The 23,787-nt window shown below is 46.5% G+C and overlaps 1 protein-coding gene across 2 annotated transcripts in view; it reads right to left on the bottom strand.

The window, feature by feature from the left end:
* Positions 1-23,787, bottom strand: part of mob2a (MOB kinase activator 2a) — a 36,316-nt gene that overhangs the window by 6,441 nt on the left and 6,088 nt on the right. The window contains exon 1 of one of the 2 annotated variants that reach the window (XM_080545283.1): positions 10,370-10,523. The exons of the other annotated variant lie outside the window; for it this stretch is intronic. Coding sequence (XP_080401409.1) covers positions 10,370-10,485 — 116 coding nt within the window. The 5' untranslated portion in view covers positions 10,486-10,523. Of the gene's footprint in view, positions 1-10,369; positions 10,524-23,787 lie in introns of those variants that run through there. 2 annotated transcript variants of the gene reach the window in all.

The raw sequence follows: 23,787 nt of genomic DNA, 5'->3' as shown, positions 1-23,787 counted from the left end.
TGCAGGTTATTTCATATGCATTGCATAGTCAGTCAGCAATGCCATTACTAGAGTTGGCGTCCTCTATACCATTCGGTGACGATAATATTCAAATGAACACTCTTTCTAAAATGGATGTGACTTTATAGGTCAAACGGCGGCTATTAAAAGACGACATCACAAACATAGTTCGCCGTCCGCTCTAAGCCTATATCTAAAAGCTCTAAGCCTTTGTAGATAGCCGTCTATACTAAGCCCTTTAGCCACCGCTAGCAGACAACGCCGTGTCCCTCAGACAGTCCAGTCCAGCACTCGGACAGAGGTCAGCCGGCGGGTCACCATGTCTCTCCCCCCAGGGCCAGGGTGAAGAGGAACATCCACCCCGCGCCTGTACAGAGAGCCCCTCTGTTCATGTACCTGACCTCTTAGGCCCCGACCTCTGACCTGTCGTTAGGGGCCAGTTACCACACAAGATAGCGTCCCAGAGCGTCTGGCACTTCCAGCGCTACTTTTAGCATGTGAATGTCATATCACACCCGCGTTACACTTCCAGGGCCAGGGCCATAACCCCGTCCTCCCTCCTCCCTCCTCCTCCACAGTGTATCCTCCTGGCAGAGGCTATCGAGGGTCAAAAGGTTGGTGAGACGTGTCCAGACAGGAGGAGATGTGTTGCTGGAGACGGCACGCCTGGCTCGATTGATGTGAAGACTATTAGGCCCAGGGCACGAATAAGACTAGGCCTAGTATAGAAAACATGGGCTGAGACAACTGTTCTCTCTTTCGGTTTTCTCCTTCCTTCTATGTGGTAACGCTAATAAAAGTAAAGGACGTGACGACATTGAACTTTTGGACCTCAAACGTCCACTTTCCGGACTTAAGAAACAACAATCCTAATTAGTATTCATACGAGGCCTTCCTTCTTCCTCTGACGGCTCAATCCCTCTCTGATCCCCGCTCCTCGTCTCCATTTCAGATCACCTCACCCCCTCTTGGCCTTGCTACCGGTATTCGGGTTTGTTTGAGGACAGGGGAGTTCCAGTTTTCTCCCTGAATTTATTGCACCTTTGTTGACCCTAATTTCCGCCATCCGTCCCCCCTTGCCTCCTCCTCCCCCCCCTTCTTCTCCTCATTCCTCTCTCCACACCCTCTGTCTAAACACAATGACCCCCCCTCCCCCCACCCCCCCCCTTCCCGGTCCATGTGTTCTTGGCCCTCGCCTTTCCCTTTCCTTCCCACTGACACTCTCAGATCCCAATTCCTGGAAAACGGGACGGCAGCCCCAGAACCAGGAAGAACAGAGGACCAGGGACTGTTAAACTGGGGCTTTTCAGCAGGAGCCAACTATGCTGAAGCCAAAATCTGTCAACTGAGAATTGCAGACGCAATGCCTGCCCTGCTAGCTTACTGTCGGGGGGTGGGGGGTGGGCATAAGAGGCAGTCCACAACCAGAACTAACGTTTTTATCAGAGAGAGAATGGAGGAGAGGGGAAGGGTTCACATCGCTCCAGCAGATATCCATGGGAACTAATAAACACTTACGAAACATGAAGGGACTGTGTAGCACGAGACTCCTTGGCCAGAGAACAGTTCTAAAAGACCTTCACTGTTTTAACACCCCCCAAAAGGAAACTATGCTCTTCCTTTCCAAATCTACAAACAGGGTTAAAGCACCTCTATGGGAACTTTCACTGTCAGCTTTTCTTATTTTGACAACCATAAAGGCCTTACAACCCAAACCAACCTCTAATAACTAATTAAACAGCCTTAATGAGTACTGACTCAGCTGTAAACTACCAACACACACACACACACACACACACACACACACACACACACACACACACACACACACACACACACACACAGGGTGGACCTGTCCTCAGTTCTCGAGGTCTAAGGCGGGATCAGGTTCGTGACGCAGCTGTTGTGTCCAGCTGGTCAGGCAATGAGAGGGAGAGGAGCTATAGAGCCAGCTGTAGGAGTTAGTCAGAGAAAGAGAGAGAGAGAGAGAGAGAGAGTGACCGAGAGAGGGAGAGTGTCTGGCGCAATGACTGACTCAACAGCTGCGGGACCCAGTCAGTCAGTATTCATCTCCATGACTGACCTTAACTACAATAAGGGATGCTCCGATTTATCGGCCACCGATTTAAATCGGCCGATTTCACTCCAAATGACTCGATCGGTGATCGTCAAAAATGGCCGATCGCAAAAACCGATCTTTTTTTTTATTTTTATTTTTTTTTTCCCCCTGGGGAAGACAGATAACTGAACAGAAAACATAGGAGGACGTAACAGTATGTAAACCATGAAGGCCACGTTTATGATGTCTTTTATACAGCCATATCGACTGACTTGGGCTTCAGGCCCTAACTGGGTGATAGGCCAGACTTTTACTATGCCATAAAAATGGGTCTGCGTTTGCTTGGTGCCTAATGGATCAAAACTTTTGTCTAAAAAGCAAAAAATATGTAGGCTATCCAGTCAGTAGGCCTACAGTTATGTATTTTAAAAAAAATCGGTATCGGTATCGGTTGATCTTGAGGAAAAAAATCGGTGATCGGTATCGGCCCCAAAAATCCAGATCGGAGCAACTATAAATCTCTAGAAGACTCATCAAAGGGATCACTACTCTGTGATTTAGTATATTGTATACACACACACACACACACACACACACACACACACTCAGATTAAGACAGGCCCTGAGCATGTTCTGTCTTGTCTTGTTTTTCTTTGCACAATTCATCCTGGGACTTCAAGCCACTTGCACAAAGAATTTCCAAAGGGCACACATGTACACGCGCACACACGGTTAAGGTTAAATCCTTCACCAACATCTGTTTCAATATTCCCCTGATGACACGTCTCTCGGGTCATATAAAAGCAGTTAAAAAAAAGACCACTTTTCGCTCCTCCTAAATCAGGCAGGGGACACAGTTCAGCAGTCATCAGAGCGAGTGGTCTCAGTGAATAGCCAACCTAATTATTACTGTGGGCTGCACCGTGTCCCAGGGCTCGGAGTCTAGGCCGCATCACTGATGGAGCCCTGCTGGGGCGAGGCGGGTCTGTGCCCATTCCCAGCCCAGAAATATGTGCCTGGCCATGGGGCTGGCCTGGCCTCCACTGCTGCCTCCTGGCCTGCCCTGATCTGATCTGGCCTGGTGAGGAGGCATCCACTACACTGCCTTTTATGGCAAAGACTCTGCCTGGGAGGACTTAACCAACAGCAGACCGGCTGTGTGTGTGTTTTTTTTTTGGGGGGGGGGGGGGGGGGGGGGGGGCAGGCAAAGAGGAAGTTTTCTTTCCCCCCAAAAAACACTAATGGCTCCAGTATTCACCTCCTTGTACCACACAGACGTAGGAGCCGTATGGAAAATGACGAAATTAGAGAGAGGCAGGAAATGGCTCAGGGAGACAGAATGTTTTCAAAAGGGGTAAAAAACAAAAAAGAACTTTCACAGGAGGAGGCCAGTGACTTTTTCAGAGAGGGGCTTTAGAGAGGAAAGTCTTTGAAAACGAGTGTGCACTGATGATATCTCTAGATGAAACCTTTTTGGCTGGGTAAGCTCTTTCACATGACAGAACACGTAGCTCGCAGCACCAAAAACTATAGGCCACATGAATCTCTCTGCACCTTATGAGGGAGGGGAGAGAGAGAGCAGAAAGGGAGGGAGGAGGAGGAGAAGGGAAGCAGAAAGAGATAAGGAGGGAGGAGAGGAAGATAGCGGAGCGGGGAGGATAGGACACGGAGAAAGAGAAAGGAATGGTCATTTTTAAAAAGTTCTTAAAAAGTAAAGAAGGGGTAGAGGCCAGGGAAAGACGAAGGGAGAGAGGGTAGAGAGCAGGGAAAGATGAAGGGAGAAAGGGTAGAGAGCAGGGAAAGATGAAGGGAGAAAGGGTAGAGAGCAGGGAAAGATGAAGGGAGAAAGGGTAGAGAGCAGGGAAAGATGAAGGGAGAAAGGGTAGAGAGCAGGGAAAGATGAAGGGAGAGAGGGCAGAGATGGTTGAGGCCTGAGGCTCCTGACCCTGCACTGTTTGTACAGGTGAGCCTGTGGTCACAAAGAGAAGAGAGGGGGGGGGGAGAGAGAGAGAAAGAAAGAGGGCAGAAATCAGAGAGCAGAAGAGAGGAGAAAAGGGGGGGGGGGGGGGCGGAGAGACAGAAAGCGCCTGTCATTAATAATTAGCTAGGAGTGTAATCTGCAGTGTCCTTGCCTTTAAATTAGGCCTGAAACAGCCAGCCCCCAGCTCTGGTTCAAGGGAAGTGGTGGTAAAACATTACCCCCCAATAATAACCCTCTCTCACCTTTAGAGAGGTGGTCACACAGATAATGTGAGAACAGAGAGAGAGGAAGAGAGACAGAGAGGGGGGGGGGTGTATGTGTGTGTGTACCAGGGTTTCCGTTAGAAAAATTTGCCGTCGGACATCGTGTCCGGGAAGAATTCGATTTACCGGACAAACGTGATATATTCCGGTCATCATATTAAAATATAATAAAAAATAAATAAATCAAAATCATATATTTTTTTCTCTCCAAATCTAATATAGCTGTTTGTCGCGGTGATTACTGTTGTGTAGCGGCCTATATATGCCATTTAATGTCTATTTCTCATCCGATACGATTAGATGCGAGCTATATAATATAGAATAATATAACATGATTTGACGCATGCGCGCTATGCCATGCGTCAAATCCAGCGCTGAACGGGTCCAGCGCTGAACGGGCGCCTCACTGGGAACTGAACAGACAGCATCGATCAATGAACGGACTCCACATTACGTTAACTGAAGTTTGTTAAATTGTTTGGGATTAATGTGAGTTTTCTATTTTCTCTTTACAGTTTTACCCTTTTTTTTTTTTTTTAAATCAATAAAACAACGTCATTTCTATAAGTCTCGCTGGTTGGGAAGGCATTTCGTTTAGCTCGGGAGTATGACAATGGGAAGAACATAACTGTTTATTGAGAAACAATTGATAGGCAGTCTGGGATACGTATATAAAGAAATACCACAATGTCTAGATGTATAACATTTTATTGAACAGTAACAGTGCAAGGTACCATGGAAGTCATAGGTAGTCCAGCACACTGACAGACAGACAGACAGACAGACAGACAGACAGACAGACAGACAGACAGACAGTCAGCTTACTTCTACCCTTTTGAGTGGAATTACTCCTTTAATTAGCTGTTAGCCATCTCAAAGCCCCCTGAGCTGCTCGTCAACACTGAGAATAGACCACATTATAGAAACCAAAACACCGTTTTTTAAATCCACAGGGAATAACCGAGAGTGTAAGGAAAGGCACACCCAGCGCTGTCAGTGGTGGGGAGACTTGAAGTGGCTTTGCTTGATTTCCATCACAGATTCAAGGATTGAAACACTGATGAAAATAGGGAGTAATAGTGATGGGATTATTTTAGATTATTTTAGATTAGATTAGATTAGATTAGGTGAGATTCAACTTTATTGTCATTGCAGAGTACAAGTACCAGACAACAAAATGCAGTTTAGCATCTAACCAGAAGTGCAAATAGTGATATAAAAACAAACACTTAACTTTCGGGGAAACTGCTAAAATAAAATAAATTAAATAAATTTAAAAAGAAAGCGACTATTAGCACCGCCGAATGACAACAAACGTATGAGTAATGAGTAAAACAATGTCACTTTTATAGTATGTTGTTTAACTTGCCGTTCGGTCGCCATGGCTCTGGTGTGTGTAGCAGCTTCAGCTAGCTGGCTGGAAACTTCTAGGGGTGCGTTCGTAAACACGCTCTGAGAGCGCCGGAGCGCACGCTGGCTTCGATGTCACAGAGCGACCGAGTCGTTCGATTGGACGAGAGGCGTTCCGCGAGTGCTGATCGGATTTCCAGAGCGTGTTTACGAACGCACCCAGCCAGCTTTAGCGAATTGTATTCAAAGGGAATTATTTTCACCGGACAATATGTCCGACGACTTTTCAATTTGTCGGACTTCACCAAATGTTACCGGACAAAGACCGATAATTGCCGGTTAACGGAAACCCAGGTGTGTACATGTTACTCATTGTAAAAAAACATCAACAGTCTGCACAGAAAGTAGAAGGCAGTTGACTCCTCGTAAATGCACATCAGATTAAGCACAAAATGATGTCTAAGTGCAGGGCAGACGTCCCGTTGTAAGCCACTGCATTTATCAGGAGCCATATCAAAGAAGCTGACTGCCTGCTGAAAGACGAATATGCACCGTTCTTAAAACAGACCCCACTAAAAGCAAGCCAATCTTCTGGCAGGTACAACACAAGCAAACCTGGTTCCAATAAAGAGAATCATCACACTTGGGACTAGATTACAGAAATATGCCGGGGAATTAGTGGACGAGCTTAGACTTACAACGCTATTAAAAGGTCTGCCTTCATTACCAGTGGCTTATTTAAAAGTTGGCAAACATAGAAGAGAGCCTCGTTGGTGGCTTTGAGCAGCAAGTCGACTCTAAAATTACTTATCACCCCAACACTCAAACACACACTAATTCCATCAACCCTGACGTCAATGCTGCTACTTCAGCTGGCTTGGGACCAGAGCCCCCCCCCCCCGCCACTCCACTTTCCTTGTTTTTATTAGTGCGTTGTGCAATCTTTACGCATTCAGTGTTTTTCCCGTCCTCTAACTTTCAACTACATTTCAATGTCATGGATCGACATTCCCCCTCAGCCAGTGAATCGTGCCAAGCCCAGTATTGCACAACTGTTGCTTAAATTGGCCTAGTGAATTTGGGAGGAACCCTAACTATCGGCATATGGAAGTAGTTAACGCAATCTGTGATGGGGAACAGCCATCGCATCCATCCAACACTATTACCGTAAACAAGATGGCTTCCAGCTTTACCCGCTAAATCGGCCCACGGGCTTCTTATCTGTTGTTTTTCTGTGTCTGATATCCGTGCCGTAGGAGAAAGAGGACGAACTTTGGACTTGGACTACCCAAAGCGTACTCAATAACAGCAGACACTAACACACTTCTCTGGTCTCTCTGAAGTGCAGTTGTGGGGATATTTGTTCTCCTCCTAAACACATTTCATGTATCATAACTGGTATGGGGAGGGGGGGGGAGCATTCCCAGGCAGAGAAAAATGCTGCTTCCCTCACCACCTGGCCTTAATACAATTGTGACTGGCAGCCTTTTTCACCCCCCAAGAAAGGCCCCCTACCGTATCCCTCTACTGCACTGATATGAGAGACTGAGAAAGACAATAGATTAGATATGGATAAGAGATCCATATATAAGGAGCATAAGTCCTGATGTTCTCGCTCTCTGATTGACGAACATTAACCTGTCTGGAATATAGGCCTAACAACCCTCTCAGAGACAGCAATCAACCTCAAGATAACCAAAAGAAACTTCAGAAGCAATAGAATACAATAGAATGCAGCAATAGAATGCAGCAATAGAATGTCACCTTGTCTGAGCTTTGTTCCAGGCCCATACTTATGGGTCAGCAGATTCTGGAATTAACAATCAATAACAGAGACAATTGAACCACACTACAGTCCATAGACTAAAGCACTTCCAAGCTGTAAGGGCAGACGCCAGGTTTAGGGAGATTGGTTACAGTTTGCTCCCAGTCAGACCTAGAGATCTATTTCAGGCTCTAAATTGAATATACTACTCTCAATGGCTCTTTTCCCCGAAAAACCACAGACAGAAGAGAGAGAGGCAGTTGCAACCCAGCCAAGCCACGGCGGCCATTACTGGGCTAAAAAGAGAGTTTAAGGACGGACAGCATAGCTTCAGACTATTCTACAGATAATGGACGTTTAGATTCGTCTGACTAACGCCTAGACAACTCTCCAAGAGTGATTTTTAAGAGAGATTTTGCACACACCAACCGAGCAACACTGCGACTCTAACCTTCAACAAGCAGCACTGTCCTAATCAGCAGTACCACCATGAGGCAATGTCCGTTGAATTAACTGAATTAACAATTGGGTCAAAGGGAAAGTCACACACAGCAAGGGTCCAATTCAGGTTCAGAGAGCCCCTGACCCGAACACTAACCTAATTCAGTAGGGCTGTTGGACTTGTGATGTACCCCCTCCTCTGCTAAACCCCATTTAGAAGCCCCCCACCCCCACCCTGCTGGTACATAAGGACCCCCTGCTGTGGATATAATGTAGGCTCATCAACATCACAAGAGCCACTTGTGGAGATATGGGGAGGCTGGGGGGTTGCCTAGGCTGAGGCCCTAGTTGAGCACTTCACAAATACATCCTTCCTCCATTCAATGAGGTAATCACTGATTTGACATGACTTGGTAAGTGTCGTGACCAATCCAATCAGATCAGATCAGTGATCATATCAAGCAGGAGAGGAGGAAAACAGGAACACACAATCATGTGTTTTACACTTAATCACACAGGAGTTCTGAATCCAATGGGTGGGGCTTGGAATAATAACACCTTCCAGGAACTTTATCACTCTTACCCCCGTCCCTCTTTGTGTAACACCAGCGTTCACACCTGCCTCCTAACAACTATTCATTCACTGGAGGAGGAAATAGGGTGGACTTATTGGGGCTTTTCCCTGTCAGTTGAGAACTATGCATACCGTACTTAGGTTAACTGCCTTAAAAAAAAAAAACTATTTTGTGCTCCTTTTCCTAAAAAAAACTTCACAGTGATAACAATTAAAGTTTAAAGGCGGTGCAACCGATTATAATCTCTGTGGTATATCAAAGAGAGTAGGCCTACACATGTTTTCTGTAAAGGAGAAACATACATTAGAACTTGTCGTTACACGTCAGATCTGTGAGATAGACGACATGGACTGTAGTGTACAATAATGCTGACGCCTTGTGCTATAATGCGTATCTGCACTGCATGCAGTGCTGCATTCAGATATCGACTCCTAAAATGGTAGACACTCTTAGAACTAATAAGGCACAATAGGTCCAAGCTAGACATTCACTCATTGGGTTGATTAGAGATAACACCAGTCCACCAGTTTGTCACCTCAAGCAACACACTTATTTGAATAATGAGGGTTATTTACACTCATTGTCTCATATCTTGAGATGGAATAGCCATTGTAACTGTCTGGCCTCATGGTGTAATGCTTTGTGTCCTGACAGCCCAAGGGCCATGGAGTAGTCATGGGTTGTTCAGTGGGTATTTCCCACATTGCTTTGATTCTTCTTGGAATGATTTCTATATAGGTCTCTTAGGTTATGTAATGGCACTTAAAAAACACACACTCCGGTCTAAACTATTTGGGTCGTATATTCTTTCAGTCTTATGTCTGTAATATGCAATACAGAGGCGGCCTGAAAAGGCACTCTTACATGGATCGTATTGAATATGGTCATCTTACAGTTCTGACAGTATTCAGTATAACACATATGCAATAGGCCTAGCTAGACTGCACATGGCACAGAAAGGTTTTCTTCCAGGAAATAAATCATTCCAAAAACACCTCAAAATATGTGGGGATTCTGGAGTTGTCTGAGCTCAAACGGAACTTGGGGATTTAATTATTTACAGTGGTTGAGGAGGCGTCTCACATTGCTCTTGTTCTTGTCGAGTCTTGCTGGATTCTGGATACCTGTCAAGCGCCGAGTGTTTAAAGCGAACTCTCAAAGCTTATGAGGCTTTGTAACATACCACCGACTAGTGAATTGCTGCTACCCGGAACACACGGGGGTCAACACGCCTGTAATTGCACTTTAACGAGGGACTTCTCTTTAGGGCTAAGCTCGGGAAAAAATCGGAAACGATAACAATTTCGATGGTCACATTGTCGCGACGGTGAATCAATTAGAAACTTTTGCATCAAGAGTTTAACATGTTGCTGATTTCAAAATGTTCAAAAATACAGCAGAGATTAATCAGAGATGAAACAAATACAAAAACACTTGTTCGAATGGCAAAGCTACATATACTATAGCTACATATCGTGACGTTAGAATTATAAGGTTCCATCTCCATTTTTGTCAAAATTGAGTTTTTTACATAATCTGATCTATTAGGTGTTTATTAATGCCTGTGTGGTGTTATTTTTAAAATGTTGACATTTTTGAGTTAGTAATTCATAAAATACAAAGGTTCCATCTCACAAAACATAATGGAATGTAAAAACGTTGACGCTCAATATCTCTGAACTGCCCTAAACGGAGATAGAACCTTATCATTCTAAGCTCACGATATAACAACATTTAAAGTCCCATGTGGAACAGTGTCTAACCCAAATGCTGCTCCGTGGAAAGTTCCACTGGTGAACGAGCATGCTGCAAGGCTGTCACGCGTCCCGTCGCGAGCCTCGGTGCCCACAGCGCTTATAACGGTTATGAGATATTGAAGGTTACAAACAACTTTTAAAATTAAGTTACATTAAGATGTAGGCTTATTCTTTTTACCTTAATACTTTGCCCACTGCCTGAAGCACCATTTTACAACTTAATCCGCTTTTTGGGGTCCTCTGTGAGTGCATATCCGTATTGTCTCTTTCAGAAGTACAGTAATCACCGACCATAGTTTTTAAAGGACAATTACAAAAAACACAAAATTCTCTTAAACTTGACACAGTTCCTCTCCGGTGAGACTACAGTTGTATACTTCAATAACTTCTACTGTACAGGGGAATTGAAGGAAAACTTTTCTGAAGCTTTCGCAACTCCCCGCCCCCCTTTTCCATTTCCAGCCAATCAGCGGAGCGGAGCGATCTCGAGGTGAGGGGAAAAAAAGATCCCCCCTCCCCACAATACTGACGTCACAGCCCGCTCATGTGGACGTGGTCCATACTCTCTGACTGTTGTCACAAAGTAACCAGTGGTCCATACTCTCTCTAACTGTTGTCACAAAGTAACCAGGTGGTCTGTTGTCAACTGTAACATGACCATGTGCTACAATGTCATACAACTGCTATACAAATGCATCCTCTTTGCATTCTCTATCCAACTCTTTATTACCAGTAAACGTGGAAGAGTATACACAAATACAGTGTAATAAAACAATTTTAAAAATGAAATATACTCCATCTCTGCAGTCAACAACAACATCTCCAGAGTATGTCATGTACACACACTGAGAAATCATCAAGAAAACCAAAAGAGAAGAACGTGGTCTTTTCCCACCGTAGGCTGTTCCTATTCCCCATTACAAGCAGCTGAGTAAAAAACAATCCTCTGAATTTAATGAACAATTAGCCTAATCTACAATCATACTGCCACTGTGACCTAGATTTATAGACATGCTAGGGGCCTCCAGTCACTGTACTGCTACACTAACTGGTTAAAAACACAGACGCCAGCAGAACGGTGGTTTTGTACGCGTAGAACGTGTTGAGACGGTGGAGTGACATTCCTCCACGACTGTGAACCTCACCTGGAGCCAAACTATGACAGACCGGGAGAGGAGAGTCATGTTGCAACTTGACTTTGGCAGAGGAATACAGGCTCCAGTTAAGAGATTCAGGCGAATCTGCCCTGAAATCCTCCAGACGCCTCCACCATACGTACTGGTAGTTCTGCTAAAGTCTAGGGCTTAGCAAAGCGTGCAATGGTTCGGAATAGAATTGTCAGTATGATAGTGAACACGTATACGAACGTTAGCTCAAACTAAATTCCCCCAACGGTTTCTAGCAGGAAAAGCAGGAGAAAAAGAAGGCAAAAAAAAAATTATCCATACAACTGCGAGTCAAAAGAGGATTATAATAAAGGAGTGAGTTCTATCACTCTCTCTCTCACTCCTTGACACTTTCTCTCCTTTGACTACCTCATTTTCTTCACCTCTTCTGACATGTCTTGGACTCCCTCCCCCAGTCCCTCTCTGTCTCCCTCACTCTCACTCTCTCATTCTCTCCCCCACCTCTCCCCCCTCTGACCTCGTCTCTCTCCCCCTCTATCAGACTGGACCGGTGTGAGGCCACAGCTGCAGAAGTGAGAAATACCAGCAGACTGCTGTAGCATGGACTCTCACACAAAGACACACTAATCTGGGGGATCTCTGGAACCCAGCACGTTCTCTGTGTGTGTGTGTGTGTGTGTGTGTGTGTGTGTGTATAAGCCTTGCACATGCATGCGCAAGTTTGCATGTTCATGGTCTGTGGACATCAGGGTCTTTGTGCCAATTGGTGTGTGTACTGTAGTTGTGCATGATCATGGTTGGAGTGAATTCATTCTACTTTAATCTAGCCAATAAAGAAAACACTATTCAATATCATATCAGGTATGGCGGGGAGGGTGGGGGGGGGGTGCGTCCACCACAGCCTCTCTCTGACTGGCTGCTGCTGCTGTGGTGGTGAAGAGGAGGGGAGAGCGAGAGGCCAGAACAGGGCAGAGCCTTCACCCGGCAGCTAAATATAGCCTCCGCCTGCCTGCCTGCCTGGGCTGTACAGAACATAGAGGACTGCTCAGAGAGAGACAGAGAACGAGGGGGAGTCACTGGGGTTAGGGGGTGAATGGTCATAAATGGCTCCAGGCTCCCTACTTGAGGTGTGCGAGCAAATGTCATGGAAAATCTATGGACCAACTTATCATTCATTTGCTTAGAACTATTAGATCCCTGCAGTCACCTAAAATAGAAGGCAGCAGCCATTCAAGATCACTGGAGCATACTGGCCTGGGCCTCTGCATTCAAGCTGAAGGCTGCGTGCCAAGACAAAAGACTGAATGAGGCTTCGCAGTGAACCGGTGGTCGCTAATAACAGACAGTCGTTTCCTGAGTGAGTAAAAAAAAAAAAGGAAGGCTGGTGATGACGGTTGATGACGGTTATTGCGTGATCTACGCTCAAATACCAGGTTTAGAAACAAACAGAAATAGAAAACACTGTCTGACAATGAGATCTACACCTCAGACTGTCTGACGTGGGTGGAAACCACTGGGAGAGCGAGGGACACATTCCGTGTCTGGTGGACAGGACAGGAGGTCTGTGACTCCTCACTTCTGCTGATGTCATACACCTGTGCCTCCTCCCAGACATGGCATCACTCATCTGCCACCTGGTTTAACCACCCTCTGTCTCTCAGTGCGACAAACACGCCCCTCGCTTCATCATCAGACTCACATAAACAACACCGTCATAAGTCTCGCTCGCTCGTGTGCACTGCACACACACTAAACTACCAGACTCAGACTTGCATGTCCTTCCCCATATCCTAACCTTGATCATTAGGTAGAAGACGGAATATCTGGCCTTGTTTCAGTGCTAAAGGACAACAACATCTACCACTAACTCCATCAAAGACAGACAGTTAAGGCCGAGATTTAATAAAACAGACATTACTGATTAGAAAAAGGAGGGAAAAAAAACGCTGTTGTAATCGTGTTTCTGGAAACTGTGACGTCAAGACAGACATTGTGACCGGTTGCTTCTGGAAAGGCTTTGGGTTGGGTTAAGCCTTGATCTGATAAGGGAAATCAACCATCACTAACTGGCGATCCAACTGAGATACTACAGCTGGAAAAGTAAACAATGGAAAAACGTAAGTAACTGAAATTATTTCGTAAACTAGCACTGCAGGTCAACGCCACGAGAAGACAATAATGACCAAAAAACATTAGCCCAAAATCAATCAAAACTCTCAAAACGACTTGATCAACCACAATTTTGAAAAACAACAACTCATTAACCTAAAAGAGTGGCCCAAGTTAAAATCTTATCCCAGCCCATTGGAGCTGGCTGGCCAAACAGGTTGGGTCTGAATCTGAAAGTCAGCGGACGGACATTCCTCCCATTTAAGACAAAGAAAACACAGATTCCTGCCAGCAACAGATGAGTCACAACAGCAGCAGCAGCAGCAGCCGCAGATGCGCCTCTGGCCTGGCAACAGCTCCGTCCCGCCCCTGCCATCCCAACACCCCAGCCAATGACCTTTCAGGACCAGCATGACTGATGGGTCAGTCAACCAACCGAGTGGCAGAATTCGAGAGGTTCCAAGTTTTGCTAGGCCTACAACACTAGGCCTACAGTTGGGTGACTTGGGTGTGTGTGTGTGTGTGTGTGTGGAGTGTGTTTAGGTAAGGCCTTAGCTAGAGAAAACAGTGAGGGCTGAGGGTCTTAGTGCCTGTGGGGGTTTCTCTAGGCCCAGAGAGAGGTCAGCAGGGTCAGCAGGGCCACTCAGGTGGAGAACCCAGCGACCTAGGGAACACCACCCTGCAAGGCTCCAGTGTGTCTGGGTGCGTTCCTATGTCTCTTTACATGTGCGTGCCTGGCTGTGTGTGCATGCACAAAGAAAATCTTGGGGAAGAATAGGTGTGAGCAAACAGAGTGAAGTAGCAAGTCAGCGATAGTCTACCTTGGCACTGACAGACGGGCCAACCTTGTTTGCTAAACTTGCTTGACACACCACCTCACACAGGTTCACGGATCCTCTCCGAACAACCGAGTGTTGGCATTGGCTGGCTGGGCTAACTGCATATTGTCAATGCACTCACAGGACATTTCTAATTTTAGATTAGATGATGATCCCAGAGTCATTAATTCGTCGAATCTTTATTAGGTGCATGTGTTTCTCAAACAGGTTCATCCCAAATTATACCAGACAGTCTTCATCTCTACCTCTCTCCCCGAACTTCTCCCTCTCTTTTTCTAGAGACTAAATGCAGGGGGGCCGGTAGATAAGGCAGCTCCCTCCATCTCCCTTCCCGTCTGCCTCTCACTTTCTTCATCTTTACCTTGCCATCTCTCCTCTCCTCCCTGCCCTGCATTCCAGCTGGGGAAGGGCTGCGTGCACAGACATGCCACCCCTCCCTCTACACACAGCCTAGCTAAACAAAGGAGAGACAGAACAGACGAGGGAGAAAGACACAGAGAGAGAGAGGGAGGGAGAGAAAGAGAGGGAGGGAGAGAAAGAGAGAAAGAAAAAGAGGGACAGAGAGAGAGAGAGAGAGAGAGAGAGAGAGAGAGAGAGAGAGAGAGAGAGAGAGAGAGAGAGAGAGAGAGAGAGAGAGAGAGAGAGAGAGAGAGAGAGGGGAAGTGCAAAAGAGGGCAAGATAGTCCTAGCCTGTCCCAGAACATGGCTTTGTTTTGGTTATAGCAGACTTGGACTTCTGCTACTTAGTGTCTTGTCCGGATGATGGATGTGTTTAGTGTGTGCAAACATGTAACAACCTCCTCTCAGGCTACGGCACTAACTGTGTACATTTGGGGGAAAACAACACAACTGCATCATTACAGAACCATTTGGCTTGACCCGACGGCTTGAAAAGACTGGAGGGGGGCCGTTTCCGTTGGCAGTTGGCAAAGGAGGGGGAGTGCTGCCAAGGATGTTTGAAAGTCGGGAAGCCATCTTCTGAACGGTTTATGACTGATGAAGGAGAGGGCCTCGGTAAAATGGAGGCCGGGAGATGAGGAATACCAGACCCCTGGCTGGAAGGTTATATCGCCGTCTCCATGGCTACAGTCGGATTGACTTCATCATATCAGGTGGTCGGGAGGATGAAAGCTTGAAGAAAGGGGAAATAAGGGGAGGAGAAAAGAGAAGAGGAAGGAAGAGAGAGGGGAGAAGACTATAGGATAGGAGTAACGGAAAGCAAGAAAGAGAAAGTAGTTGGGAGAGAGGTTGGAGAGGACAGCAGTGAGACTGAGGGAGGAGAGAGAGAGAGAGAGAGAGAGAGAAGGGTGAGAGGCGAAGGGTGAGAGAGTGAAGGAGGATTGGAGAGATGGCGAGAGAGGGAGTGAGAGTGCAAAAGGATGGGGGAGGTTGTCACAGCATGCCCCGAGTACTCGGAACAGTCCTCCCAGCATTCCACTGCAAGGGAAAGTCCGCCAGAGTACAGAAGTGTGCACAAAACCATCCCATAATTAAACCCCAAGACTCCATGGCAACCCACCTGTGTGGGTTACATGGGTTTGGGGCGTAGACAGGTCAGAGGTCTGTCTATCTTAGCCCCCCACCCCCACCCTCATTTACCCGGAAATTAGTAATTTTTAATGCAAGTCGGTGACATGAGGTTCACAGTTGGGCAACACAAGCAGAGGGAACCAGCTCTATTGTCTGCAAACTTTCGCTGCGATTTCAGTTGGCAAAGAGAATGATACCTGGAATTAATACCTGTGTCACACGGAAGAAACACCTCCAGGTGGAGTCCCACAGCTATGTGTTGAGATAAATGTGCGTGCTGCTGTGGGGGTCAAATGCCTGGCTGGAATGAGAGCCTTGACACAAGGTTGCTCGGCAGGCTCATGGTTCACCTGTTGCCCCACAGCACCGGTCCAAGTTCAGTTATGCCTAGATAATTGTTGAGGTTATAGGTCGGGGAGGGGGTGTCAGGTTCGGATTGGGAGTAGGGTTATGACTGATCCTGAAGCTGTGCTTGGGGCTCAACCTCTGGAATGAGAGCCTAAACAAACATAGGACTGCATTGCACTGCAGTATCTGGGTCACCTGACTTCAGAGATAATGAATGTTGTTCCTGAGGCGCCGGTCTAAGGTCACTTAAGACATATTCCTGAGGTGATGTGGAGGTATGTTGCTTGAGATGAGAGAGACAGAACCGTCCTGTTTCAACTCATTATCACATGATACCTAGAGCCCTACTGGATTTAGGGGGGGGGGAACATTCACAGATAACCGAAAAGATGCTCTTAATGCTGATTAGGTTACTTAGTGAATTTCACGTGTTCAGTGCGCTGCATATTGACATCAGTGATTTGCTGTACAATCTAACAGTTCAATTGCAACAGTTTGATCATCCACTGAATTATGTTTCATTATACTCAGTAATATTTCAATTACAAAAAATGCACTGTGAAAAGCATTCTTAAAAACATAATCTGTCAACCACTGTAATTTCCAGTAATGGATTATTCCAGACTCCCCAAGACAAACGTTATCAACGGGAGCCTATATCCTGCTCTCTTCACGAGAGTAAACAAACCTGCGTCATGCAGTCCTGATTTGTTAACTGGAACGACTCACCCAAGCTGCTTATGGCAAAAGTTAGCTAGAATGTCTGACTCATGGATACAAGCTAGCCATATTAGCTAGCCATATTAACTGGTGAAATAAATGGTTGGCAATATCCTTTTAGTTAGCAACAGTCCAAAGAGCTAACGCTAGGCTACTTTTATTTACTTCAGCCACTTCAGTAGGCACTCCAGTAACAGCAAACACAATTAAACAAGTTTATTCATTTATAAAAAGCCATGTGTATAATTTGCATCTGGAAAACCCCAATTACACAGATTTTTCGTTAATTGCGGAATGTGAGGCTGAAGGCACAATCAGTGCATTATCGGAGGAATGTGTGCTGGAGCAGATATTTCTCTACAAGGCCGATATCGGCCAATAATATTGGTGCTCCTCCGATATATCTGTCGGGCTCTAATGACACCATCAGAGGCTATGGCAAATCAACCCAGGAGAGGAACTCCACCCAGACTGACCGACGTTGTGCATGGCTGGAATAAGACTCTGCTGCATCTGTGGAAGGGGGATAGCCTACAGGGGGCATATCTGGCAACGCACATAAACCACAAAGTTATGATAGTACAGGGGACAGATGGCTAATGAACATCTGAAAAAATAAAAACACAATCAAACTGTGTTAATGTGTTCAGGTATGCGCCTCTGCCACTGCCCTCCTCGCCTAAGAGGCTGTTTGCGTGTCTGTGTGTGTGTGTGTGTGTGTGTGTGTGTCTGTGTGTGTGACTTCATGTGCTGCTGGAGGAAAGGTTTCACAAGCCCCTGAGGCGAAATGTTCATGAAAACAACATGGACAAGAATGTTCTTTTTCTCGGGAAAGATATGATAGGAACCTGTAACCATGACAACGTGAGAGAAGGTCAAGTCGGGACACACACTTTTAACTTTTTTTTTCAGTAAAAATTCTACTTCATGCGCACAAGATTAAATACTGTACATTTCTAAGTTGAACAAAAAAACACCAGATTAGAGAGTTAGGCCTATAACCAACGAACACAGTGCGTACCATTCGGAAGACCTAGCTTTGGTTTGGCAGACCCATAATAGTGCAGATTTCACACACCGACACGAGAACACAGCCACGGTCTCTTTTGTGAGAAAGCACATCTGCAGTGAACTCTGGATCGGTGAACCACAGCACCACCTACAGGTCAAGCATACAACACTGCAGCTGAGCACACAGATTGATCAGATTGATTTAACCCTCCTCAAGATGAGCCAGTAGGGTGGGAAAGCACAAAACTGTCCTTGGAGCATCTATAGAGTATCTATGGGGCAACTTCATCCTACCCAGGGACGGTGTGCGGAGTGAGAACCCTCTCCAGCCGAGGGGAATTCAGTACGCCCACTCCTGCACCCACCCAGTGGAAAAGCATGGTCTGTTTCTCCACCAGACATGGACAGAGGCTTACACAGCTTCAAGTTCACAGTTAACTTTTTCCATTCCCGTTTCCCAGGCGAGTTCCTATCATGAGGATGCGGACGCTGAAGTGTGTGTCTGCGCGCGTGCGTGTGAGCGCGCACGTCTTTCCTGAAACCTGAAACAAGGCCTAAGCCGCCACTTTTACTGCACTATGCTCACCAGCGTCTTTTAAAGGCTGTAAAAACTAATGAGTCAGTTTCCACTAGTATAGTGGCTGTGAGAGAGAGAGAGAGAGAGAGAGAGAGATAGATAGATAGATGTTTGTGTATAGCACAGTCATTGTAAAAACTGAAATTTAGAGAGAGAGAGAGAGAGAGAGAGAGAGAGAGAGAGAGAGAGAGAGAGAGAGAGACAGGAAGCAAGGGCAGCATTCCAGCATCAAGTATCTTGCTCCTGATGCATCACACTGCAATTGAAACCAATGGAACAGGAAATACTGTAGTGTAGGCTCTATTCAGAGCCTAGAGCTCGACCACCGTCCGGGATGGGCCAGGGACTGTCCCAAGGGGTCAAATAAAGGGACACATACCGTCTTTAGAGTGATCGTGTTTCAACAGGGCCACCCACCTATTACCCACAATTCACCATCTACATCCTCGCCGTTATCAGGGGGGGTGGGGTTGATTATTCCATTAAGGAATCGCATACACACCCAAACTGATTTTAAACTAGGTCATCGGTTAAACTTTCCCGTCACTATTATGTGGCACAACTGAAGCAGCAAGCCACTTTATTATTATTTTCATTTCATTCATTTGTGTCATTTTATCCAACAGACGCAGATCCTGCTCTGTCATTCACCTCACTAACCACCATCACATCACTCCCGGTGGGCTGGTCAAACAAGAGATCTTTATAAAAAAAAAAACTAAAACAAGCAAGGTTATGCACCACGGTGTGGGGTCAATTCACAGATCAATCGACCTTGGAAACCATCAATGAATCGAGTACCAAAAACTTGATTGGCACCCGTCCCCCCCTAACCATTATGACCATCACCACTGGGTGAGATTGATTGAAAGATGGGCTGTGGAAGTAGAGGTAAGAGGAAGGGGTAGAGGGAAAGAGAGAGAGGGACTGTGTGACGGAAAGCAGGAGGGATTGATGGAGGGAGAGATGGAAGGAGGAGAGAGGGATGTCGGCCTTCCCACTCGCCCCCATCCTGTCTCTACCCATGTTTACTCAGGAAGCCAGAAGGACAGAGGGAGACTGTGTGGAGGAGAGAGAGAGAGAGAGAGAGAGAGGGAGGGAGGGATGGAGACTGGAGAGAGGGACTAGCCTATGTAATGGAAAAGAGGGATGGAGGGAGGTGGTCGCCCATGTTTGCTCAGGAAGCCTGTGTGTGTGTGAGTGTGAGAGAGTGTGAGAGAGAGAGAGAGAGAGAGAGAGAGAGAGAGAGAGAGAGAGAGAGAGAGAGAGTGTGTATTTGGGCGGGAGGATGAGGGGCAGGCCAGAGGGGAACAGTGCTCTTTTCATGGACCAGGAGAGAAAAAAAACACAACAAAAACACACTGGACAGAAACAGCCAAGACTGCCAGGTCTGTCTGGAGCAGAAAGAGGGGGCTGTGAAAAAAATAAAAAATAAAAAAGAGAGAGAAACTTGCCAGATATATGTGTCAAGTTCTCTTACATACTCTCAGGCCTAAGAGAAATGATGAAGGGACAGAATTTGATTGGGAGGGGAAAAGGTGTAGGGTGTAGGAACTAGGGCATAGGGGACAGGCATTGGGCCAATTAGCCTCCTAGTCCCCTCCAATCTACCAATAGCGGAAAAACATAGCTACCAATAGGTTACGGGGGTGGTGGGTGTTTGGTTCTCTTGGCTACGTGGCTCTGCATGCCTGCTCTGATCCAGCTCATTAACTCCTAAACGAGGCCATTTAGTTACACAAGTGAATTCCCCACTAAAGAGAGTGTGTGAATGCAAAGTTTCCCAGTCCTCAATGTTCCCAGCCCTCACAAACAAACAAACACATATGCACACGCACAGGGTCAGAAACATGTGTACAAAACATTCCTCTAGCATCGAGAGGTGGGGGGGGGGGTGTAATTTGTGAAGGACAGACACCCCACACAGACAGCCAGACTGACTGATGGTTTAGTACTGTTGGATGGACATACTCCTCATTCCTGCCTGTGTGGACGTGTGAGGGAGTGAACACTGGGTATGTATCTGACTAAAACACGACGTGACGCCAAGAATGAGGGGACTGTGAGAAATGCTTAGCATCTCGCATGAACGGAGAGAAAAATATATTTTGAAGATATTTATCTTGCGAATGTGAATGAACCAGCTTCCTTGTTTTAATAAAGAACACGGTGGTGATAAGCATCTCTAGACAACTATGCCCCTCGACCAAACTCAAGTCAAGTGACCGCAATCATTTCACATGTTTGTCCCTAAAAACCTTCTAAATTTACCCTCTCAAAAAGCCCCCTTGTCCATGTTTCTAGGTATTATATAACTCTTGCTTGGAATAGACATTCTCAAGGTCCATGTGACCAATAACAATAACAAACAGAAAAAGAGAGGAGGGGAGAGGGAGAGGGAGAGGGAAAGGACCACCTCTCGGGACTAGCCTCCATTTCCTGATCCACCACCAGGGACTGATCTAAACTCCATTTTAACTGAGCACCAGTTGGCATATCAGCACAGTTCACTAGACTTTGTTTGTGTACATAACTTAGCCTACCTCTAAACACACTGCCCTCTCACTAGAAGAACAACACGCCTAAATCCCAGTAGCGCTACCAACCCCGCCTCCAAAAAAATAAAAGCAGCTTTGCGATGACTCTGAAGGGATGACTGTGTCCATGACCATATCAACCTCCTACACCATGTCTACACCATGTCAACCTCCTACACCATGTCTACACCATGTCAACCAATGCAACAACAGCTTTTCACCCGTTGTTACAAAAGCAGAAACAGACACATCTGTGACACAGCAGCATGTGTGTGTTCTGTTGCTCAGCTTTCCTTGGGGAGAATAATTGTTCTACTGACTGAGCGTGTGCGTGTGTGTGTGTGTGTGTGTGTGCTCCTTCACAAGATCAGAACGTTCTGTCAGGACTATGTTACACAGAAGGGAACATCGCCAAAAGAGTCATGATGACACAAGTCTTTTTTTTTCTGAATAGGCTAACTCATTCTCACATCATGATCTGATGTCTTCATCTGTGTCCTTCAAAACAACTAGGCGTTCAGACATTAAACAAAGGGCACGCACACACTGTAGAGAAACAAGGCCAGCGTACCAATAGCCTATACCCCGCACATCTAATTCATCTGAGGTAAATGCAGTGGTAATGAAATCCAGTCAACGTCTATCCAGTGTTATTTACAAAAAAAACACACAAAAAAAGCCTTTCAATTTAAAACAAAAACCTACACTGAGATACAAACCCCCCTAATCCCTGGCAGGTGAGACGTTGTTGTCATCACCTGTAAGGAGCGGAAACTCTGGCCCATTGTGTCCGTGAGAATTAGGCCTGGGAGTGGGCTCGCTTTAACAGCTGGCCCCTCCCTCGGCGCTTAGATGTGTGAAGTGAAACGTGTGACTTGAGGATTCAAGCCACCGTACCACAGACTACCACAGAAACCACCGTAGGTCCATGGAAACGGTAAGTCTATGTGTGTGGGTCACTTTGTGCCTTGTTTGTTTGTTTGTTCGTTTGTGTTTATGCTTCTCTACCCCTCTACGTGTGTGTTGAAAGGCGTCAGTTAATTGTTGGTGCCCGTCTCTTGGTGGGAGTGTAATCTAATCGGCTTAGTGCAGCGGGGCGGAGGGGCGGAGGGGACAGGTCTGACACCTCTTGTGATCAGCGAGGCTTTAGGTCCCAGCAGCCCCGATCTCCTGAGACGCTACAGCAGGGGACACACCAGGCAGGCGTGGAGGAAAACATGTCGTAACCATCACCCTTCACAAACAACAAAAGCAGCAGCAGCTAGCCAACATCATCAGCTAGCTTTTAAACAACCATCGCAAAAATAACGTCATCCAGGCTAGTCGGCTACAACAACTAACAAAACACCAACGATAAGAGCTAGCAGCTAGCCTACTCCAACAACAACAACCAGCGAAACACGGGTGCCAACAGCTAGCTGCCTATAAAATTAAACAAGCACAACACCAACTACAAAACAGAAACTTGAAAATGAAAATGCAGAGGTCTTGCTTTTTATTTGTATTTTTAACGAATCAAACAACTAGTCTCCATCATCATTGGAGGTTTCTGCCTGTTGATTGATTAGCGTGACGCAGGCGCTACATGGCCAAGTGGTCAGTGGGTGTCAGTCTCATGGACTACCCATGGGACCAAATATGAGATGTTCTGAAGCATGAAGCCATAACAGAACGTTGGCGTTAATAATAATGCAACATCGTCACATATCCTGTGGCCACCGAAGGGAAGGGAGGGGAGGCTGGCAGACAAAGACAGGCCTCTGTTGTGGATTCCTGGACAAAGCCACACATGGTTTCCCTCCTTGGGAGCCATTGTTGAGATGACAGAGAAGAGAGACCACAGAGGGGCCCTGCCCATCATCTGGAACTGGCTGGCACACAACATTATGCTCCCTCCTTTACTTCCTCTTCCTCCTCCTCCTCCTCCTCTTCCTCTCCCTCTGCCAGCTCTCACACACCCTCCCTCTCTTTCAATGACCAATGGTGAGGGGAAGGGGGGGGTAGTGGGCAGAGGAAGCAGCTGCCAATCATGTTACAATGGGGAAATAAGGAGGAGAGAGGAAAACAAAAGGGGTGAGAGGTCAAATCAATAAGTGCCACTGCTGATGTGACAGGGGGGGGCGTCAGACCAACTGATGAGGAACCTCCCACGATGAAAACCAATGGAAATCCGGAGCCTGACCGGGGGGGGGGGGGGGGGGGTTGACATCATGCCGTTGCCCAGATGTCACCAAAAGCCTCTGATTGGCTGGCTGGTGTGGAGCACCTGGCTCCTACCTGGAGAGGTGGTAGACACGATCCTCTCCTTCATCGGTGACATCATCGTTTAGAGTGGATGGACTATTACTATAGTAACACAACACAACATTATCCATCTTGTTTGGCCAACAGAGATCATGATGAAGTGAAAGAGACAGAGAGAGAGAGAGAAAGGGCTATACAGTTCTAAAAGAACAGTTCTATCTCTAGGGTTTTATGATCGTGGCTGGGTTCCAATATTAGATCACGGGTACCAGCGTCACCTCCGAAGATGCTGTCGTCAGCGCGCCCCCCCCCCCCCTCTCCCCCCCCCCCTCACGAAGGATCCCGCCATCCATGAGAGAGCTGCAGTCAGGTTAAATATACCCCTGAAGTGAGCGTATGACTCATGAATCACTTTAACGTGATGTGGGCGGGGGAGGGGGAGGGGGAGAGAGGGGGGTGGGTGGGAGCCTGGGAGGACAAGAGTTCTGTGAAGGTGTAAGACATGACGATCTGTGGTGAGAACAAGTCTGCTTCCTGTGCTCAAACTTTTCTTT

This window comes from Nansenia antarctica (genome assembly GCF_963989245.1).
Source record: "Nansenia antarctica genome assembly, chromosome: 14".
Taxonomy (NCBI): Eukaryota; Metazoa; Chordata; class Actinopteri; order Argentiniformes; family Microstomatidae; genus Nansenia; species Nansenia antarctica.
The sequence above is the reverse complement of the archived record's forward strand: the minus strand, read 5'-3'. Positions and strand labels throughout refer to the sequence as shown.